General features: G+C 44.8%; 1 protein-coding gene across 1 annotated transcript in view; it reads right to left on the bottom strand.

Annotated features, from left to right (window-relative positions):
* The window catches only part of ABCE1 (ATP binding cassette subfamily E member 1), a 30017-nt gene that overhangs the window by 5899 nt on the left and 1557 nt on the right, over positions 1 to 22561 (bottom strand). Inside the window, exons 2-15 of the mRNA XM_083171117.1 lie at positions 11824 to 11965; positions 9956 to 10041; positions 9739 to 9836; positions 7844 to 7961; positions 6803 to 6940; positions 6247 to 6316; positions 5749 to 5845; positions 5534 to 5623; positions 3504 to 3625; positions 2628 to 2849; positions 1313 to 1372; positions 1159 to 1217; positions 695 to 805; positions 419 to 561 (exon numbers count right to left, since the gene is read on the bottom strand). Coding sequence (XP_083027243.1) covers positions 419 to 561; positions 695 to 805; positions 1159 to 1217; positions 1313 to 1372; positions 2628 to 2849; positions 3504 to 3625; positions 5534 to 5623; positions 5749 to 5845; positions 6247 to 6316; positions 6803 to 6940; positions 7844 to 7961; positions 9739 to 9836; positions 9956 to 10041; positions 11824 to 11926 — 1517 coding nt within the window. The 5' untranslated portion in view covers positions 11927 to 11965. The remainder of the gene's footprint in view (positions 1 to 418; positions 562 to 694; positions 806 to 1158; positions 1218 to 1312; positions 1373 to 2627; positions 2850 to 3503; positions 3626 to 5533; positions 5624 to 5748; positions 5846 to 6246; positions 6317 to 6802; positions 6941 to 7843; positions 7962 to 9738; positions 9837 to 9955; positions 10042 to 11823; positions 11966 to 22561) is intronic.

Here is a 22561-nt window from a genome sequence, read left to right as displayed (position 1 = left end):
TGCTTTGGATTCTTTGTTTTGTTGTGTCCCTGCATTAGCCACAAGCCTTGCTGTTTGGAAGAATCCTCGCCATCCTGACAGCAAGGAGTCCCCTAAAACGTTGAATATGGTGATCGGCCGGCACGGGGGTTAAACGGCGAGGATCGCTTGTTTTCAGCCACCTCCACTGTTTAACCCTCTCGCCAGCTGCATTGAATACACCCCTATGATGATAATCTAAAAAACACGAGTAATGATCTAGAAAAGCCTACTTATCATAGTGATCCACAAAGAAGAGCCAATGCATACATCTCCTTCTGTAATGCTGGACACTACAGTGCTTCTCATTCACTTAGACAACATTTCTGATCTAAGATGTGTGCGTAACTCCATAGCAAAAGTCTATGTTTTCACACTAAAGACCAAAGAATACAATTACCGCTTGATGACTCGGGCAGCCATGAGACGCTGTTCAGAATCCAGATATGCAGATGGCTCATCAACAAGGTACACATCAGCCGGTTTACCCAGACATAGAGCCAAAGCCACCCGCTGCAACTCTCCTCCAGACAATGTCTGAACCTGTTAGAGCAACACAAACTTAGTGGCAAGAACAGTAGATTTAACCAAAATTAAAATAAACAAGTGTAAATTCGTTTTGCTCCTATCATTTCCAATAAAGCAACAGTGGAAAAAAAATAAAATAAAAGTTTACCTCTTGATCAATTATATTTTCTATCTGCATTGGCTTCATCACATCTGTGACAAACTGGGGATGTGTATAGGCATCTCTGATCTTTTCATGCAGCAGCTGGCGAACGGATCCCTATTTGAATGGACAGAAAAATTACTGGAAAGCTGGATTTCTGTAAACACATGTGGTCAAATCAAAAGCATACAGCCCTTTGGGGTACCATTAGAACAGTCTGAAGTCATTGTTGTCCAAATAAATTGTATAGAACCCCCCCAAAACTAATAATAGATGCTATTTGCATTCAACTAAAATCAAGGCAAGCCCAAATGGCCTTCAAAAATTGCACCATCGATGGCAGCAGCATTTGCAAACCCCTGCCAAATAATCTCAGAATGGCAAACAACAGCACAGATTAGTCAGTAATTGAACAGAAGCAATTTTTAGAAGTTCCTAAATTGTGGTAAAGAGCCGTTCTTTATACTTACCGTTGATTTGGGACTGATTTTCTGTGGTTTGTAGCTCACATTAAGAACTGGTACATCACCTGTCAAATAAAAATATACGCAGTTACTTAATGTACTTTGTATACACAATCTAAAAGAACATTACAAAAGCTTATTAAAGATATTCCTTCATCACCTCCTTCATCGGGCTTCAGCCTTCCAGCCAGCATTCGGATAAAGGTAGTTTTACCAGTTCCTTTAAAAATATATAAAACGACATGTTATAAATTTAGATACCACGTCATCCTTCAAGTTGTATATGTAACATCTAATAATGGGTATCTCTGGCAACAAAGTAATCCAGCAACAGTTAAACAGGGCGATTCCAAAGTCGCAGTACTCTTCTGTTTCAAAGCCTGCGCAGGAAATAGGAAAACTGAACACAGTAAGGTATGTTCGGTACATACCCATAGCCCAACCTCACCGGAGTCTTCAGTTTTCCCATTTCCTGTACAACCTTTGAAACAAAAAGGTGTACTGCAACTTTTGAATCACCCTTTATGATACATACATATATCTATATATTTCTGTCTAGATAGATCTATCTATATAGAGAGTTTTAGATATATCTTTACCTATATACACACACCCATATTTACATACTGTATATCAGGGCTTGACAATTAAAAAAAAAAAAAATCTAAGATGAAAGTGTATGAGCCAGACACAAGTGCCACTTATCTAAATGCTCATTGCTACGGGTTTCTTGATCGATGCCAGGGGTTGCATGCTCTTTGCCATGGTAGATTACCCCTCCTCCTCAACCCTCCCTTCCCACCGTTACCATGCACATTAACAGCACCAACCGAGCAGAGCGGTGGATAACCCACCCGGCTTTATCAGAGCAGGTACTCAGCTTTTTCAAAACTGGAGGCAGCTCGTGAGCCAATCTGAGCGATCACTGCCGGTCCTGATTGGTTCGCAAGCCGGCTCGAGTTTTTACCCGCTCTGATCCAGCCAGGTGGGTTGTACATCGCTCTGCCCGGCTATTGCTGTTACCGCAAATGCACCACTCTGCCAGGCCATGAGCAGGATCTGCTTCCTCCCTGCAAAATCCGGTTGCCTGGAAGCAGAATATGGTCGCCAAGGCGACCTGGACCCCATGAATTTGTCAAGCCCCGATACATACACACACACATATATCTTCACATATAACACCACATCTTGTCGCCCTCCATCCCAGCATGTGTGTGTAATATATATACATACACACACACACACACACACACTATGTATGTAGAGCTGTACCTTAATTACATAATGAAAGATAAGTGAATCACAAATGTTTAGCTTAGATGTGGGTTGTGTTGACACCTCTACAAAAGAACACCAATAAATTATGTATAAGTATTTTTACCTCAGCAATTAATGTTCCAGTTTGTGTTAATAGAGATATTTGAAATGGAAGATTGAATGAAGCTCTGATTGCCCCATTTTTATATACTACTTACCATTCTCTCCCAACATGACCATGATTTCAGAGTCGGTGAACTCGCCAGCAACAATGCGCAGCTGGAACTCGCCCAGCAGCTTCCTCATTGATGGGTACTTATACATGCACATCTTTTTAATGTCTTCTTCCGTGGCCGTTTCAGCCACTTTAAACACCAACGAGGTATCTCTAAATCGTAAATTTTCAGTGGGAACATAACCATCCAAGAAGATGTTGATGCCTGATGGTGAGCATGTTTAGAAATATTATAAGCTTGGATGGAAAAAAAGTAATTAAGTCAGGACAATTAATCAAACAATATAGTTTGTGATATGGACAGACAACAGGCATTAATTAAAAAGGAACACACACACACAGGGCATAATATCACGTTGAGCACAGATCAGTAATATATTCCCCCATACTGCATGCGCAGAAATAAATGCCTATGTTCAGACACATGCAGAGCTGTATTCATCTTGCAGAGCACCCAAACCTATGCCTAGCCTCTAATAATCACTGCACAAATGCAGCACTGTTCCTAGGGCAAAGATGCTCATTTCTAACTCTGTACACATGCCAGTGCCTATGTGAGAATGCCCTATTGCAGTTCATTTAATTCTCCACACTTGCAAGTGGAGATGCAGCCTATGTACTCCGGTACATTCCATTCCCCGATGTATCGGGCAGAAGTCATAAATGTTAGATAAGCTACTACTTTAGGCACAAATAGCATAACTGTCCGCACGCAGGCTGAACGTGAGACTTATTTAGAAGTCTGAGAACAATATGAATTTTCATGTAGGACAGGTGCTATGTTGCCTTATCCAAACACCCCAAATATCTTTATCTCTAATATATACATCGAGTTAATTGTTTTCAGAGTAAAACATACCTTCTCGCACACTGAAAGGCATGGTGACTACACCATAAGCACTTGGAACACCGTACAAGCAGCAAATGAAGTCCGACAGGTAATCTAGGACACTCAGATCATGCTCTACAACAATGATGTAACTGAAAAAAAAAAAAAAGAGATATATTTTACATTACCATAAAAGTAAGCATCAGTGATCTAGAAATGTGTAAATAGCTACAATTTGAAGAATTAGAGTTCAATAGAGTTCAATTATAGGCAATATCATGTCCATCTGAAAACTGTAAAACGCTACATAAGTTTCTAGTGTAACAGCGTGCAGTGCATCAATGAGGAGATGGTGTAGTGACTGCACAATGTAATACTCTACATCCTTCTACAGCTGAATATGTTTGCGTTCCCTAACAATGATTATATAAAAAGCATATATTTTCTTTCTAATTGGTTCCTCTGGTCTCTCACATATAAAAAAAAAAAGGCATTGCCGAGCAAGTGCTTAGTGTAATATATTATACATATTTATATACACACACACACACACACACACTATCTGTAGAATTTGCGCTGAATATGTGTGGTCGCTATTAACACTAAGGGCCTTATTCTGATCGGTGCGGCCGGATCCGAATATGCGGCCAGGACCGTGCGTGCGAAACCCCGCCTTCCATACGGATCGCCAACTCCGTCCATACGCGGTAAGAAGCTGGCCGAACGGACCGCACGTGTATTTTTCATGGAATACGCCTCCTCCATCTCAGGGAACCTCCCCCATCATTCGATGGTCGTAGACCATCGAATGCAGGACCGAGTGGTCCACCAGCTCCCGCAACCTCAGACCACACGGACATTTTTCCGTGCAAAAGCAGGGATCTGGGCGGGCAGCTGACAACTGGCGATGTCATATGTCCGCCCCCTACACGTGCGTCACGGCCGCATTACCATACGTACGCCCAGCGTTTGCATGGAACGCCCATGAAACGCGGGGCGTATGCATATGGTAATGAGCCCAAATAGCCCTTCACACCCCTCTCCACCCCCTGTTCGTAGTGATCACATTTCATGCGGGATTTTGCCGTACGCCCCGCTCGCACATGCGAAGAGACGCCTCTGCACATGCGCAGACACAAAACATCAGCGGCACGAACGCACGCGGATATTACCGCACCAACCAGAATAAGGGCCTAAGTCTCCTACTAGAGAGACCAACCAATCCAAAGCCACAAATAATAGTGTTAACAAGCGCCCAAATGATAATAGTCCTTCCCCTAATTTATACAACCATGATCAACCAAGTTTTAATCAGAAATAAAACATTTATTAAAACAATGATATAAAACAAGCGTATTGTTGAATTTTGGAACGGTAATATTCTCCAATATGTATCATAACAAGTAGTAAAGGGTATTGGGCAGTACGGATGGTGTAATGGTTAGCATTACTGCCTCACAGCACTGAGGTCATGGGTTCGATCCCCAACATGGCTCTACCTGTGTGGAGTTTGTATATACTCCCCGTACTTGCGTGTGTTTCCTCCGGGTACTCCGGTTTCCTCCCACATTCCAAAAATATACTGGTAGGCTAATTGGCTCCCTACAAAATTAACTCTAGAATGGTTGTATGTGCATGTGAATGTGGTAGGGAATATAGATTGTGAGCTCCACTGGGGCAGGGACTGATGTGAATGTTCAAATATACTCTGTAAAGCGCTGCGTAATATGTGTGCGCTATATAAGAAACACACACACACACTATAATATATACACATACATACATACATACACACACACACACATATGTATATACATACATATATGTATATACACACACACACACTCCCAAGGACCCCCCCCCCCCTCACACTGTTCCAATTACGTGTAAAATGGTGTCATTATGCTTCTAAAAGCTACATTCCACTCACGCCAATACTATTGCGTGAATTTAAATATCGCTTCAATATGGAACACGGAACATGACATTTCTTAATGTACTTAATTTTTTTAAATGAAGAAACAAAAAAAGAAGATAAAATGGGAGAAGCGTTTCCATACCGGTCAGGGTCGATCAGCGATCGGATGGTAATGGCAGCCTTAAGACGTTGTTTTACATCTAAGTAACTAGATGGTTCATCAAACATGAAGCTGCCTCGAGATAAAATCGAAAGGAAAAAGTAAGTAAATTGAAGGTTAAATTTAATTTTAAATGTAAAAAAAATGACCTGTAGCAGCGCTGAGGGGTAAGTTTGTAATTATTTAAATGGTCTTACATGTCTGCTTTTTGGATACAAACAACAGCACAAGCAAATCTCTGAAGCTCTCCTCCAGAAAGGTCCTCCACATTTCGATCTCTTAGGTGAGTCAGATCTGTGAAACACACAGCATGGTCATCAGTTAATTGGACTGGGGGTGGATGGGTAATGTAATGAGTGCTGCAAACAAGGTTGGAATTTCTGCCCTACTCGCAGAAAGAACAACATAACCCAACAAAGATCGAACAGCTAAACTTCAGGGTTATGCATCAGTCAGAATTAGCCTGCTAACAATAATATAAAGTTATACTGTAGTATTTTAAGACAGCTCACTGATATAAGCCAGTATTAGAATGCTTCCTTCTTATGTTTTGACACTGGACTAAGACAGTGTAGCGTTCATTCTTCCTCGTAATTCATATTTCCACTTATACCATAAAAGAAACATCCTAAACATTTAACAACATTTTTAAAGTAAAATTAAAGTCATATTTTGTGAGTTTATAGAGGACTTACCCAGCTGGGCACAAACAATATGCTGGGTCTTTGTTTCATCTTTTCGATCCAAAATGGTCCCCACTGGGCCCTGTGAAAATACAATTTTGTTAATCTACTGTCTACTTTCAATTTTTGTAAATTTTTGCCAGTGTTTAATAAAAAAACCATGTGGACATAAAATTCTGCAATGGTATACAATAAAAATTTCTATACCAGCTTATTCTCAAAATACAGGGGTAAACAGACATGGCAATCCACTTCCCAGGGGCTCCCATACACTAGGCCGAAGTATTGCGTGCGGTCATTTTGCATGCAATTTACTGCATGGAATTCTATTCACAGCTCTGGGTACAATACATCTTAGTGGCTGCAGTAACAATCTCCTTATCCTACGTGCACATCATACTGTTGGCATCATACGTATAGGTCATTCGATTTGACAATTCACAGAAATTATAGGCCCAGTGCATCAAAATCATGTATAGAAGTGGCAAGTCATATTAGTGCATGGGGGTTGTTAAAGGAACCAACGTAGATAGTCTACTTATGTCTAACAATCCTCGTACACACTAACCTTTGCAGCTTTTGGAATTTGGTCCACATACTGTGGCTTAATGATGGCCTTCAAATCATCCTCCAGAATCTTGGTGAAGTAATTCTGCAATTCTGACCCCCTAAAGTAAGTCAGAATTTCCTGCCAATCTGGTGGATCCTTTAAAAAAATTAAAATAAAGACAAATATTATGTAACAATTATAAAAGACATTTAAACATATTCAGGGTTGTTACTAAAATTATGTAAATGCCCTAATTACCAATTGGCTAAAATGATGATGACCATGTATTCTAAAACCTTAGCACTCAAGTATTTTAATGTGCTTGGCCAAGAAATATTCCAAGAACCTCAATTTATTGCTCTATGAGATAGACGCGCTTAATATTATAGAGCAGGGATGGCCAAACCTGTCCTCAACATCTACCAACGGTGCATGTTTTCCAGGCAACCTGTGGATCTATAGTAGGAATGGATGCAGCAGGTTTAAAAATATGACAGTTAGTAATGACTACAGCTGTGCACCAGCCAGGTAACCTGGAAAACGTGGACCGTTGGTAGATCTCGAGGACCGGTTTGGCCACCCCTGTTACAGAGTGTGCATCAGGCACCACATGTCTTTCTTTGTCGAACTACAGGTCCCAGCTTGACGTCACCTATTGATACATGTATATTATTAGGGTGTGCATTTCTAGACCCCCCCCCCCCCTGTCCCTTTTTAAACCCTGCCTGTAATTTAACAGTTAGGAGCTGTTGGGAGGTGATAAAGTACCAGGCACTTTATCACTTCTCCTCCCTTATCACTGCTTCTTGCATCTAACCCTCAGTCATCAAAAGGTAGCAGTTACCAAATTCCGTCCTTATGGCATGCTAATAGTCCAGTATTTAAGGATTTCAAACAAACACATGTCACCTCATATCATCTGCACACAACCATGGATACCTTAAAAACCTTGGACTGTTAGGGTGCTTGAAGCCTGATCTAAGGCACCAAGAGATGTCATCTCCCCCACAAATAAACAAACAAATCTATAAACCAAATAGGATGCATAACCCAACTTACATCATATTTCCCAAGGTTAGGTTTTTGTTTTCCAGCCAGAATTTTCAATGCAGTTGACTTTCCAATACCATTGGTTCCAACCAATCCAAGCACCTCACCAGGCCGGGGAGTAGGCAACCTACATGTAGAAAGTTTACAGGCACTGAAATCTTACATATTCCAAGGCATCTGACAAATGGGTAAATTACAGAGTGGCAGCCTTAGTACACTGCTGCTACTTTATACAGGTTTAAATTTAAAATAACACTCATCTTCTGAACACGTGCTTTGATTTTATGCACAATGCTAGTTTAAGATTTAGACATTAAAGCAATAAAAGGAAGATTTCATAGGTTACCAGTGTACAAAGAGCAATTAATGCAGTGTGTCCCAAAAAACACTAAAAGCATATACAGTACACAGTGATTTTTCACCTGTCCAAGCGATTTTTCTGGGGGTGGATGGCTTTCCATACCACAGATGAGTTATGGGATGGACGGCTTTAAACAGCTTCCTGATCATACCAGAAGATAAGTGGTGGTGGCTTCGGCCGGGGATGATGCGGGAGCGCACATCAGCGCCGGCCGTACACACTGGGCGGTTTTGAGCTGAAAGCAGCTCACACAGCAAAACTGAGCGGTTTCAGCTCAAAATCATCCAGAGTGTGTGGACCTTAACAGTCCAGGGTTTAAGGGTACCTATGTTTCAGCACAGATTGTAAAATCAAAATAACGGAGGTACTAATTAAGCCGCCAGTGCTTAAGTATGGCTATCCTTAAAGCATGGACTATTAGGACTGAGGCTGGGAAACACTGAATTAATGTCTCATTTGTTTACAGTACTTGAAACATTAAGGTAGCTAGTGGACTAGTAGTCAAAGTTTCTCTCCCAGATTGCTTGCCTCCAAATTCAAAATATTGCAAGAATATGCCCTTTTCTTTCCAAAGACGCAACAAACGTTTTTTCCCCTCTCCAACTGCACCCTACCTGGCATTATTAACCCCATATAGGGCTACTTTAATCAATCAGAAATGCTGCATCCACAATACCAACTTACACGACTTCAGATATCCAAACACTAATTTGGTCACTTCAAAAATCTCAAACCTCATCCTGAAATATTCTCATCATGCAGTCTTAAATCTACCTCTGACATGTGCCTGACCTGTTCTCCAATAACACACCTTTATTACCTGCATACTTCTGGGAGCAGTCTAACTACTAATACAGTATATGCAGTAACTATCATTGTTGCTCAATGACTATGTGGTACAGAGCACAAATCTGCAGTGTGTAACTAACCAAAATGAATGGTCTCTTCTGGCAACTACACTAAAACCCCATACACACGGGGCGTCAGGAGCCCCGTGCTGAACGATGTACTTAAGCACAGATCGCTTAGCACACATCCCTGACTCATATGCGATGCAACAGCGATGTGTGCTGAGCGATTTCACTAGATTTTGACTGCAGTATCACTTAGCAATAAGGGAAAAACTACCCGTGTGTATGGGCCTCATATCAAATTCCCTTCTACTAAGTTGACATTAAATGCTGCAGAGTTTAAAACTGGGCTCTGTATGTTTTCTATGGTTGAGGGTTAGGAATAGACCTAAAATATATTTTACATGTATGTAAGGGTATATACTACACTAGGGGCACATGCATATAAAAACTATACACATATGTGCTGTGCAATTTGAGCTGACTACCCATTGTATCCTCAGGGACAGTACATCAAAATTGTGACCCTCAAAGTGAAAAATTGCCCTCCTGTAATCAGCACCCTGCCCTAAGAATAGTCAGAGCGTGAACACAATCCCTCACAACTTCTCCAATCTGTGTGCTCTGAGACGCCTTCACCTCTCGTCAGTCCTATTCATTGCCACATAGATATCTGGCTTATAGTTCCTTACCTGTGAAGTTTAAAGGCATTGGCACAATATCGGTGGGTGGTCTCCTTCTCCAGGTTGCTTGGCAGGTTGACAATAGACAAGGCTCCAAAAGGACATTTCTGTAATAAAATCAAATCTATCAGTCTAGCTACAAAGAAAGGAACCCCCCCCCTAAAAAAAATGAAGCTGTACAAAATTGTTTATATAGGTTTAGAGTAGATATCAATAAACACATTACCTTGATACAGATACCGCACCCAATGCACAGAGTTTCGGAAATCCACACGATCTTAGCCTGGGGTGTGACTTCAATGCACAGTTTTCCTGGAAGAAAAAAAATAGAAACAAAATGGAATACTTCAAATAGAAATTTCTATCATTAACACTCTAGGCAGGAATACAATTAGCTCTGGTGCTTTTTTTATGGTCATTATTGGGTTATCCAATTAGAGCCCGTTATTTTGGGGGCAATAATACATGGTATCCAGGATCACTTCCCAGACCAATGCATTATTGCAGATTGATGGGCTGCTTATCAGGGATTATGCTTCTGCATGATCTGCACTAAGAGGGTGATTCTGGTTGACACGCAAAGCTGCGACTTACACAGCTTTGCACATCATCTATGCGCCGCCAGCACGCATGTCCGACGAATATCTCTGCACGCATGCGAATGGATGTTTAGCATAAACATTCATTTGCAAAATTACGTGCGGGGACACAATCATTCAATGGTCACCGACCATCGAATGATTTTGCATGCACTCTCACATCTAAGAAACCTCTATGGTGTCTTAGATCTGCAGGCTCTCTGTACGCGAAGAGGGCGGGCAGCTGACATCCGCTGACGTCAGCGGCCTGCCCCATCACAAAATTTCCATGGGAACGCCTCCCCCACCCGCGCAATGCTGTGTGCGAGCGGCCGGCGAATAATCTATTTCTCTGTGGCCGCTCGCACAATGCAGCTGCACATGCTCATTAATGTTTATACTAGGGAAGCCAATCCCGGGGCATTTTTTCAATCCTGGGATTCGGGATTGAAAAATGCCCAATCCCGGGATTGGCTTCCTATACAAAATCCCGCCCCGGCCGCCCGCATATTTACTTACAATTGTGGTGCGGCTGGGCCGGTGGGCGATGGAGCTGGGCATGGATGAGGATGCAGCCTAGGTGGGTGGCTGGCTGATCGGGCGATGCTTTGGGGTCCGGTAAGTGCAGGCAGCCTGGGTGGGTGGGCGGTATTGTCGAGGCGGCCGGAGGTCAGCGCGGCGCGCATGGAAGAGGCGGTTGTTTGTGTGGCCTGCGCAGCGTGACCTCTGACGCCGTCACGCTGCGCAGAGCCGCGCTCCCCAGGACGGGAGAAGCCGGGCAGCGTCTGAGCACTAGCTCAGACGCTGCCCGGCATTAGACTGCGCATGCGCAGTCTAATACCGAAATCCCGGGATTGGAAACTCCAATCCCGAGATTGAAATCCCGGCATTTTAGGGGCCAAATCCCGGGATCCCGATCCCGGGATTGGCCACCCTAGTTTATACACATACGTGAAACATCGCTCCCCTGTGGAGCGTGCCATCCAGAATCAGCTCCTTAGTGCCAGGTTTTCGGGGCTAATTGGATATCCTTGGAAATTGCCGTAAACCACTTCACATTCTAAACTGGAGGGTGTACAGCAGGCATTCCCAACCACGGTCCTCAAGGCACACCAACAGTGCAGGTTTTAGTGATATCCAGGCTTCAGCACAGATGGTTTAATCAGAATCACTCAGGTACTAATTAAAGTCACCTGTACCCAAGCCTGGATATCTCTAAAACCTGCACTGTTGGTGTGCCTTATGGACCGTGGTTGGGAATGCCTGGTATACAGTAATTTAGAATACCATGGGGACAACGTAGTAACTTTTTGCACCACAAAATCGAAGACAATTCTAAGTTCTACCATTATACATCTCCCTTAAACCATTACCAACACTGAAGATAAAAAAAAATTGTGATATGCTACAAGGCTATTCCACAAAATATAAAATCACTAGAAATCTGCTAGATGGATACAATAATGAAGAGGATTACAGATGTAGCATTGAGCATGAATCTCAACAATTAACTTACCCATTCGTACAACAGGGCAACTCTTTTTGCACTCCTGACGGCATTTCTTTGGCTTACATTTGTCTTGACTAACAATTGCTATTCTTGTTAGCTTGTCTGCCATGACTGAAGTGTTCAAAACTACCACAATTTGGACCCAAAACTGAAACAAAGAGAGAAGGGAGACATATGGAAATAGTATTTAGTATTAATGATTTTGTGGCAAAGGAATGGATATAAAATAGCAGACTAACTGTAATTTGAGGACAGGCATATAGGAAATATCTGTAGGCTTGTAGTTTAACTAGAGCTGAAATGATAACATTTAAAAGCCTGCACTGAACACAAAACATAAAGGGAGAAATTCAATTCCCAGACATCCGCAAGATGTGATGTTCTGGAAGGGCAAATCATGCCCATTGGGTGCCAAGAAAAGTTGTGCTGTTGGCACTGCTTTAAGTGCCAAATATGAGTATAACATACAGTGCAACAATTTCCTCTAGACATACCGTATATGCCGGCGTATAAGACGACTCGGCGTATAAGACGACCCCCCAACATTTCCACTCAAAATACAGAGTTTGTTATATACTCGCTGTAAAAGACTACCCCCTCTTCTGCACACCTTCCACAGACTGCTGCTATTGACATGGAGTCAGGGAGACAGGGAGGGCAGACAGGGAGCAGGGACCAGTATTATAGTACCGTACCATATATTAACCCCTTGAGTGGTGGGTTTTGCTGGGGCAGGACAAACCTATCAGGGCAGGTTTGTCCTGCCCCAGCAAAACCCACCACATAAAGTTTTAAGACCCCCTCATGCCGCTGTCCTTCCCCCCCCCCCCCCCAGGCATAAAATATATTGTAGGGTAGCTCTCCTCAGCCCCCCCACCCCCCTTCTTATGCACACAGTACCTTGAAATAAGAGTATCCAGGTATGCCAGCGCTGCTCCTTCCGTTCTGCCTAACCGCCGATCACGTTGAGCATTGAAGTCGGCGGCAGGCTCGGGTATTTTCGGCGCGGCTCGGGGGGACTCGGGAGCGCTCAGGCACACAAGTCCTCCCGAGCCGCGCCGAAAACACCTGAGCCTGCCGCCGACTTCAATGCTCAACGTGACCGGCGGTTAGGCAGAACGGAAGGAGCAGCGCTGGCATACCTGGATACTATTATTTCAAGGTACCGTATGCATAAGAGGGGGGTGGGAGAGCTACCCTGTAATAATTGTATGACGCACCCGGAAAATAATAATACCAGTATGTCACGCCGTGCACCTGGCGTATAAGACGACCCCCCACTTGGAGGCATTTTTTTCTGGGGTAAAAAGTCGTCTTATACGCCGGAAAATACGGTAATTGCTACCAAAGAGGCTGCTCTCTATAACCGTCAACTTCCAGGTACGCAAAATTTTATAGTATGTCAATTATACATGCACCCCTTGACTCTTCCCGCCTATTCCGGGAGGGGGTGCCGGACACGGTCCCGACAGTCGGGATCCCGACTGTCAAAACGCCGTCAGCCGGGTGCCCGACGGCCACCCGCTATTTTCCCTCGTGGGGGTCCACGACCCCCATAGAGGGCGAATAGAATGGGTGGCTCGCATAGCGAGCCACCGTGCCCGCAGCGTGGCGAGCGCAGCAAACCGGCAAGGGGCTTTTTTGCACTGGCCACGCTGTCTGAGTCCAGGCAGTCGGGATCCCGACGTCGGGCTAATGACTGACGGGATCCCGACTGTCGGAACCCTATACCACACCCCCAGGAGGAGGGGGTATGGTGATCTAAAACGGAACACTGATTCTATTTGGGAGGAGGGTGGATAAAAGGGTTGACTGTATCTAGGTCAACGTGCATTTTTTACATTTTTATGTAAATGTCAACATCTCAGACCGTGTACCTCCCAATGAGTATCGCATTAGGCCAGAGTAGGTTGAAGTATGAAAAAGTCAACAAAAATCATAAGAAAACTAATGTGAACCTTTTTTTTTTTGTGTCGACCATTGTCATGTCGAACTGATCCAGATGCCATTATGGAGTATACAAACACACAAGAAAAGAAAGTATTGTAGGGTGCACTGGACGTCCTTTACAATGAATATAAATTATAAAGGTACTTGTGAGTTATCCGGGCTGCCGATTTTTTCATCGCGCCCGAAATCGTGGGCATCGCGTCGGTCGTGGCCGTTATAAGGGGCCGCGACGCGATGCCCGCGATTTCCCATAGACAACAATGTTAAAATAAAATGACAATGTGAAATTGGCCAATATGGGCATTTCACATTGGATATGTTTTAAAAAAAAATGTTTCATGGCCCCCCACCACCGTTAACGCCACCCCGCTATTGACGCCAACCTGAAGCGTGGCGAGCGCAGCGAGCCCGCGAGGGGCGGCGGTACGCGTCCTCCGACCTTTTCATACCCCTACTATCCACTAGGGCGTGGAGTGAGAATAGAATAGTGTGGCGAGCGAAGCGAGCCACCGAGCCCGAAGCGTGGCGAGCGCAGCGAGCCCCGCGAGGGGACGCGGACACCTGTGAAGCCCGCAAGGGCACGCGGATACCTGTGAAGGTATCCGCGTCCGCTCGCCACGCTTCGGGCTCGGTGGCTCGCTGCGCTCGCCACACTATTCTATTCTCACTCCATGCCCTAGTGGATAGTAGGGGTATGAAAAGGTCGGAGGACGCGTACCGCTGCGCTCGCCACGCTTCGGGTTGGCGTCAATAGCGGGGTGGCGTTAACGGTGGTGGGGGGCCATGAAACATTTTTTTAAAAAAACATATCCAATGTGAAATGCCCATATTGGCCAATTTCACATTGTCATTTTATTGTAACATTGTTGTCTATGGGAAATCGGGTCCATCGCGTCTTTTAACATTACTGTCTATGGGAAATCGGGTCGGAAATCGGGTCCATCGTGTCTTTTAACATTACTGTCTATGGGAAATCGCGGGCATCGCGTCGCGGCCCCTTATAACGGCCACGACCGACGCAATGCCCCCGATTTGGGGCTAAATCGCGGGCATCGCGTCGGTCGGGTGTCCTTAAGTTAACTAAACTTAAGGACAAAATCGGCAGCCCGGATAACTCACAAGTACCATTATAACATTTAAAAGTTATATTTTATATTCATTGTAAAGGACGTCCAGTGCACCCTACAATACTTTCTTTTCTTGTGTGTTTGTTGACTATATTCAAAGTAAAGAGTAGCACCTCTGCATCCACTTAATAAAGGGTATTAATCCCACATATTTAAAATATCGGAGTAAGGGCAGTCCAAAAGATATCTATTTATTCTGGTGCGGGAATCCTCTCTGCAAGATGCCATTATGGAGTATGTCTACTATTTTGGAGCATCTGGGCACTGCCAAGAATCATGCTAATTTCAGTAACCACCAAGTCTTTCCGTTAGTTCAGAAGTCATCCTAACTGTTACTACTGCTGCAGAGAATATTGAGCTTTGGACTGTGTAATGCTGGGTTCACACCAGGACAACAAGGGTCCGATCACATCAATCTAGATCCAATTCCGATCGATTGGATGTAGATTGTGCGGTGATTGGGCCCTTTTCTGTCCTGTTGTGATCCGATTCCGATCGGATGCGTGGCCCCGCGGGTCGGTCGGTCACTAATCAGTACCTACCTGCAGCAGGTAGGATCTGGAAACGACCATACACCCGGGTGCGGGTCGCGTTCGGATCAGTACCGCTCACGGTGCACATCGTGAGCGGGTCGTGCGCTCCGACACTCACGATGTGCATCGTGAGCGGGTCGTCCTGGTGTGTACCCTACATAACTCCTGATGCCCACAGCAGTGGAAACAAATACAGTAGAATAAAAAGCTAAGAGGTGGAGGATAGAAGCATCTTCGTTGCCAGAAATGAATCCTTTCCACACCGAAGGCCCATACACACTGGGCAATTTTGGGCTGAAAGCAACTCAGTTTTGTCATTTGAGCAGCTTTCAAGCCAAGCCGCCCAGTGTGTATGGCTGGGTGATAAGCGGTGATGTGTGCTGCCGTATCATTGCCGGCAGCTGGTCGTCTTCTGGTTTTACCAGCAGATTGAATGTCTTTCCATAGCGTCCCAGATTGAATGTCTTTCCATAGCGTCCTACTATGGAAAACCATGCAATGGGTGATTTTCAGGTCATCAATTTTCACATCATCGCGGTCCCTAAACGCTGGGCAAAATCGCCCAGTGTGTATGGACCTTAACCATCATGATAACCCAACCCTCTCTAGAATGATTAAAAAAAGAGTGAACCCGGATCACGCTGGGTGATTCGGGGTCAGGTGCGCCAGACCCGAGTTGTCTTCCTAAGCAGCTGCCCTGGGACAGGGTAGTTAGTCCTGTGCAAAATGAATGAACAAAAAGACAAAAAAGGGAATGGGCAGCGCTGATTGAATTGCTAATTGTATGCAATATTTAGCAGAAAAAATAATAATAAAATGGGAGATTGGTTAGATCTATTACAGTTTTAATACATTTTCTAAAATGTCAAGCCAAAAGATGCAAGCTAAAATAGGATTTTGGTACCTACCGGTAAATCCGTTTCTCTGAATCCGCAGGGGCCACTGGAGTACAATACAATAGGGTATAGAGGTGTGGCTAGTGGGAGCTGGGCACTTCTAAATTTAAGAATGTGAGCTTCCTCCCGCCTCTACTACCCACAATCCCCCAGTTAGGAAAATGTAGACCGAGAGGAGATGGGAAGTAAGAGGAACTAGAAACTCGTACATGTCAATGGAATAAAACTGACAGGTGACGAAGAGCAGGGAGGGCGTCCAGTGGCCCCTGCGGATTCAGAGAAACGGATTTACCGGTAGGTACCAAAATCCTATTTTCTCTTTCATCCAGCAGGGGCCACTGGAGTACAATACAATGGGGAGGTTCCAAAGATATCCCCTCGGGAGGGACAGCTCTGAGGAGCCTGCAACATCCAATGGCCAAACTGAACAGCCAAAGAATCCAAATTGTGGAAACTTTTATAACTGTGCAAAATTAATAGCAAACTGCCCTATGGCAAGGGCGCAACAAAAGAAGCATGTATTGCTGCCCCTGACGAACCTACTGATGAAGTGCAATAGGCAGAAACAGAAAGTGGCAGTGTTTTTCAGCATTGATATAAACCTGCTGTAGGGCAAGCTGAAGCCACCCTGCCAACATCTGTCTGGAAGATAGTCAACATGACATTCTGGACCAAAAGGAGGCAAACAGTCTAATGTAAGACTGTTGGTGTAAGCATGGACAACCTTCAGTGCAGAAGCACTACCAGAAGTATTCAACAACGAAGGAACCAGAATTGGTTGATTGTCATGAAATGTCAAAACTCCTTTAGCCCGAAAGGGTGCCTACATACGTAGTTCGACCTGAAGGTCAAGATCATCACATACAGGACTGCACAGGACAGAGCTCCCAGTTCTGAAACACGCAAAACTGAGGCCAAGGCTAGAAGTATAACCCTTCTCCAAGAGAAGCATTTCAAGCCAACCCTCTGTTGATTGTAAAGTGAGAAAACCAGGTAAGTATTCCCTAAAATAGAAGAAGGAATGAAAGGAGGATGGACTAGAATGATTTTCAGTAGAAAGGACTACAATTTTAACAAAAGGGTCAGCCTTTTCTGGATCAAATAGAGACAAGTGAAATCCTTAAGGGAAAGGATCCCAGAGTAAAGCCCCCCTCGAAACCTGCCTGCAAGAACCGCAAAAGGTGAGGTAAGGAGACTTAGAAGGAAGAACCTTTGATCCAAATCCCACGTCCCATAGGACTTCCAAATCCGTTGGTACTGGCCAGCCGAAATTGTGTATCTAGCACTCAACCCTATGAGAATGACAGAATCCGGAAGTTATCTACCAATAGGGCAGCGGTTGTAACAAATTCTGATGTAAATTACGGACTAATGGACCCCTATAAAGAGGGACTGGACCTAGAGTCAGAGGACATGGGTCTTCCGCCCAAAGCCAGTGTAGGCTGGATAAACAGCTACTCCACGATGAAAGTGGTGTCACTGGAATTGTCAAACGGATTCTCATTTCTGCCACTTGAGAAACAAACTAAGGAGTGGAAGGGAAGGAAAGAGATATTTCATCCTAGTTAGCCAGAGAAAGGCTTGCGCAGCCCCAACTGCTGCTTAATTCCCCGGTCTGAACACATGCCTCATCAGATGATGAATGTGCCATGACGCCAGAAGATCTTCCCCATGGGGCAGAGGACACACTCCGTAATGAACTGACCCTCTGAAGGATGAGTCTTCTATATACACGACTACGGATTCACTATAGGACCTGACCTGGTGATCATCTAGCTCATGCTATTGAAGATAGCATGAATGTCAACACGTGTTGGTAGTAGGCTTTTTGGGAATAGACTACCCCTACTGAAGGAGAAGGACTGGTGCACCACAGTCTTGAATCTGTGGCCAAGCGAATCCAATTCCACCGTGCAATTCACCTGTAATGGTGTCTGACCGTTGAGGATAGATGATCCTGTGGAAATGGTCTGGAGTGAACAATGTTCCCAAAAGGCATTCACACCTTGTAAAATCAAACCCAGGCCGCTGAGCATTAGCTCAGTACCCTTTACAGCGTGGCCATGGCCCCTGGGTCACCTATGGATACATAAATGCATGGACATCCTTGTTAGCCTCAGAACCTGTCGGAACAGGTACCGAATATTCTGGACCATGACTTCCGGAAAAAGGATCTCCTCCTTTCCAGACTTGGCTCTGAGTCTAGAAGTCCGCCACCCAAAACATTGGGTGTGTCGCCAGAAGAGGAGACTATGCCAAGAGCACTGATCTGAACATTACAAAACAAATGAACTATGCCGTGAAGATCGATAAAAAGAACCATGGTGATCCCCTTGCTCTTTAGAAGCGCCATTAACACCAATAGTACTCTCGAAAAGGAGCTTGGATTTTATAACAAGTCAACTGTCAGAACCCTATTGGAAAGGAACTTGACAGGTTATACAGTGTAGTAATATGCGAGGTTCCCTACAGGGAACATAATGACAGGCGTCCTTGATATCCAGGACCACAAAGTATTAGGAAAAGAATAAACAGCAAATGAATGCTGCCCCAGGTGGCATCCGGACTCGTAACCTCGGCATTGAGGAATAGATACTGTCTGTTTACAGAGAGGACATCCCTGAATGGACTCCAAGTGGAACTGCTGGTACAAGACCTAATATATGAGGAACTTGAAGTTTTGAATAAGGTCCAGTCCTGAGCCCACGAAAGAGTCATAAAACCAATTTCTTTGTGGTGAACCGGAACTGATACCACCACCTGAGAGACCAGCAGTAATAATTGTTTCAGGTGACATATAGGAATAATGTCACACCCTGACGGAGCCAATAATGTATGCCTGAGGTAACCTAGTGAAGATGGAAAGACTGCAGGTACTCCCTGTTGAGCTACCAACAGGTCAGTATAGAGAGGTCTCGTGTACCCCGTGGTTACGTGGTATATATGGGCTTGAGAACCAAATCAAGTTCACGGTTTGAGGGATCCTTTAGGGAAGGAGCACTCAGGGACTACAAAGTAGTAATGTTCCCGAGCGGGATCCGAACACAAGGAGCTGCACAAGGCATGCTGTGGTCTTAACCACTAGGCCAATAGGGCTACTGTGCTATAGTAGATGCAAACTGTTCTAGATCGAAGAAAGGAAACCACCACCACTGGCATGTGTTGTTTTCCTAAAAGACGAACTCCTGTGGTCAGAAGCTGTTCCCTATGGCAAATAGAAAACCTGCCGGATGGAAGGTTTAGGGCTGTATGTGTAAGAAGAGCATTCCCAGGGATCTGAACTACACTCTTCATAAGCATTGATATCTATAGTGAATGGTCATTCATAGGATAGACACTAGTCTGTATTCAAACCTATGACCTTGCTCTCAGCGGACCAGACGTCTATCCCCCCAGGCCACAGCCTGGGCTTTGCTGCTACCGGAATAACTGTGTCTATAACCTCTAGGCCACAGAAACCTGTACCTAGAGAGACGTGATGCCCCTGCCGGATAAGAACTACAGCCCCTGTTATTCTGTAACCATGCCCACCCCAGCTGTCAAGCTAAGTGATTGGGCAGTGGAGAATGGGCTTATCCAGTGTGCTGTGACTATAAAGTCAGATGTGGGCATTATCCCATCCAGAGGGCGAACACACCATTGCCCCTTGTAAGCCCGATTGCTCTACTAGTAGGCTACAATGGCTTCTCTAAACTGGATTACCCAGAGCAAACACACAAACCCCGCAAAGCCAGAGCCACGGTGGGAAAACCCATGTGCTGTGAGGCAGCAATGCTAAACCTCACACCATCCGCGCTGTCCTTGCTAAAAGCTTACCCTATGGTGTATCAGTTTGACCAAGACTCACATAGGATGGGCTTGTAGTCAGGCTAATATATGTTACTGTAGCCTGCACCTGGGATAGCTTGTGAGAAGCCAAAGTGGAATTTATTTATTTAATTTCCACACACACTCATACAGCCACAGAACTGGAAAGGCAGTGCAAAGTGAAAGCACTTTTCTGTAACCCTGTGTTAACTGGCTCTGGTGCTCAGTGTGACAGGGAGGGGCCAGAGACCAAATTGTACACTTCCCCACAAGTGTTTGTACTGTACATTTGAGTTACAACAATACATAACACCTTATTGCAATAAGTAGACAATGCTGCACTGTACACATATCAATAAGCCTGGCAGGAGCACTTGCATGTAATGCAGCTCCGGTCCCAGACAAACATGCCGCCTTCTGCTCTGTCCCAGGAGAGGGACAGTGTGATAGCTGCTGCAATGAATATAATCACCCTGCTGTGAAGCAGTTAGTCGGCGCGCAGGCAATTGCAGCAGCTCTTCCCACCCTGCCTCCCTCCCGTCCGCGGCCCGCTCTGAGTCACCAAAATGGCGGCCCTCCATTCAGCAAAATGTAGCTACAATGAACGCAGCATGGCCCACCCGACAGCCACCAATGGCAGTCCGGCAGATCCCGCCCTAATAACGCTTCCCAGAGCGTCCGGCAGATCCCGCACTAATAACGCTTCTCAGAGCGGTAACTCACTGCCTGTGCCTGTAATACAGAGCACCCGGCGGCGGACGCGATGTCGGCATCAAGCAGACACCCTGCAGTAGCATGGCGGGTGGTGCTGCGATAGAAGGGAGAGACCCAAGGCATGGACGGGAGGGAGGGAGAAGGGGAACCCCAATAGACTGTACTCACAGTTAGGAGTCTTCATCTGCGTGGCGGGTATGACGGCCCCTTTGGTGAGGGTCCGCAGGCACCCAGGCGTCTTCAGGTTAGTGGGTATGACAGCCCCTTTTGGTGAGGGTCTGCAGGCACCCGGGAGACTTCAGGTTAGTGGGTATGACAGCCCCTTTTGGTGAGGGTCTGCAGGCACCCGGGAGACTTCAGGTTAGTGGGTATGACAGCCCCTTTAGTGAGGGTCTGCAGGCACCCAGGTTAGTGGGTATGACAGCCCCTTTGGTGAGGGTCTGCAGGCACCCAGGAGCGTGCTCCCAATCAGGTCTCCAGTCACATAGTGGGTATGACAGCCCCCTTGGTGAGGGGCTGCAGGTACCCAGAAGTCAGGGCAGGTACTTTTAATGGAAGTCCTGACTGACATTAATCCTGAAGATTTTAGGGCCTTAAAAAAAAATAATATAAAAAAAATTAAAATAAAAATTCGGACCCCTACTCTTGAGTGAGTGGGGAAGGGATAGTGAAAGTTAAATAAAAGTCAAAAGAAACGAAAAGGAAGAAAAGAAAATAAGATAAATAAGTGGAAAACTGGAGCAAGGTCCAGCATGACCAGCTCCCTAGGGCACATTTTTCTAACTGGGGGATTGTGGGTAGTAGAGGCGGGAGGAAGCTCACATTCTTAAATTTAGAAGTGCCCAGCTCCCACTAGCCACACCTCTATACCCTATTGTATTGTACTCCAGTGGCCCCTGCTGGATGAAAGAGAAAAACAAGTAACAATAATGTTATTAAACGATAATAATAGAATGATTGGTAAGCAGAATCCATGTTTCAAGCAAGGCATGTGCATTTAGTAATAAATCTGCAAAGCCTAAAAGTGGGAAAATCAAACATTTAAATTGTTACAGACTTCAAAGCACTGGAAAATGTATGACAGCAGCCACGTCTGTGGTTTCAGAGTCCATCAACACATATACATTAGCAGAATAAAACTAATAATGTTATTAAATCTACATAATGATTGCTTATTTAAAATCAGTTATTGTGTTGGTTCATGCACTACATGTTATGTCCATGGTGGGTGTACTGTTATCTGTTGTGCACACACCCAAAGACTGTCATTCTGGGTGACTACGCTGTCTGAGGCATCAGGCGTACAAGATGACGACATCATCATATTGCAAGTCCAACTAGTTGCTCTTTCTGCAGCAGTATGATCTTCTACTGTGGTGCAAGACCAACATACTGAAAGATGGACAGAGATGGGGTAATACAGGTGAGGGAGACGATGGGTATAGTTTTTTGTGTGTGGGTGCTGCTTGGGAAGAAAGTTTAGATTCAGATGCTACAGTGAAGTGATTACTCTATATAATCCACTTGTGTAAAGTAGTGTGGATGCTGCCAGTGTCTGGTATCTCCAGGCTTGGTTAGACAGGGTTGGTCATAAAGGAACATTAGTAATAATCATTTATTGAAAATACAGTATTTTAATATGCAACACTGTGTGTGCGAGACACTGTCAGAATGAAGGGCAGTAGAGAGACTTGGGGGTGGGAGATAAAGAGACTGA

This window comes from Crinia signifera, chromosome 1, assembly GCF_055691185.1.
Source record: "Crinia signifera chromosome 1, ASM5569118v1, whole genome shotgun sequence".
NCBI lineage: Eukaryota > Metazoa > Chordata > Amphibia > Anura > Myobatrachidae > Crinia > Crinia signifera.
The sequence above is the reverse complement of the archived record's forward strand: the minus strand, read 5'-3'. Positions and strand labels throughout refer to the sequence as shown.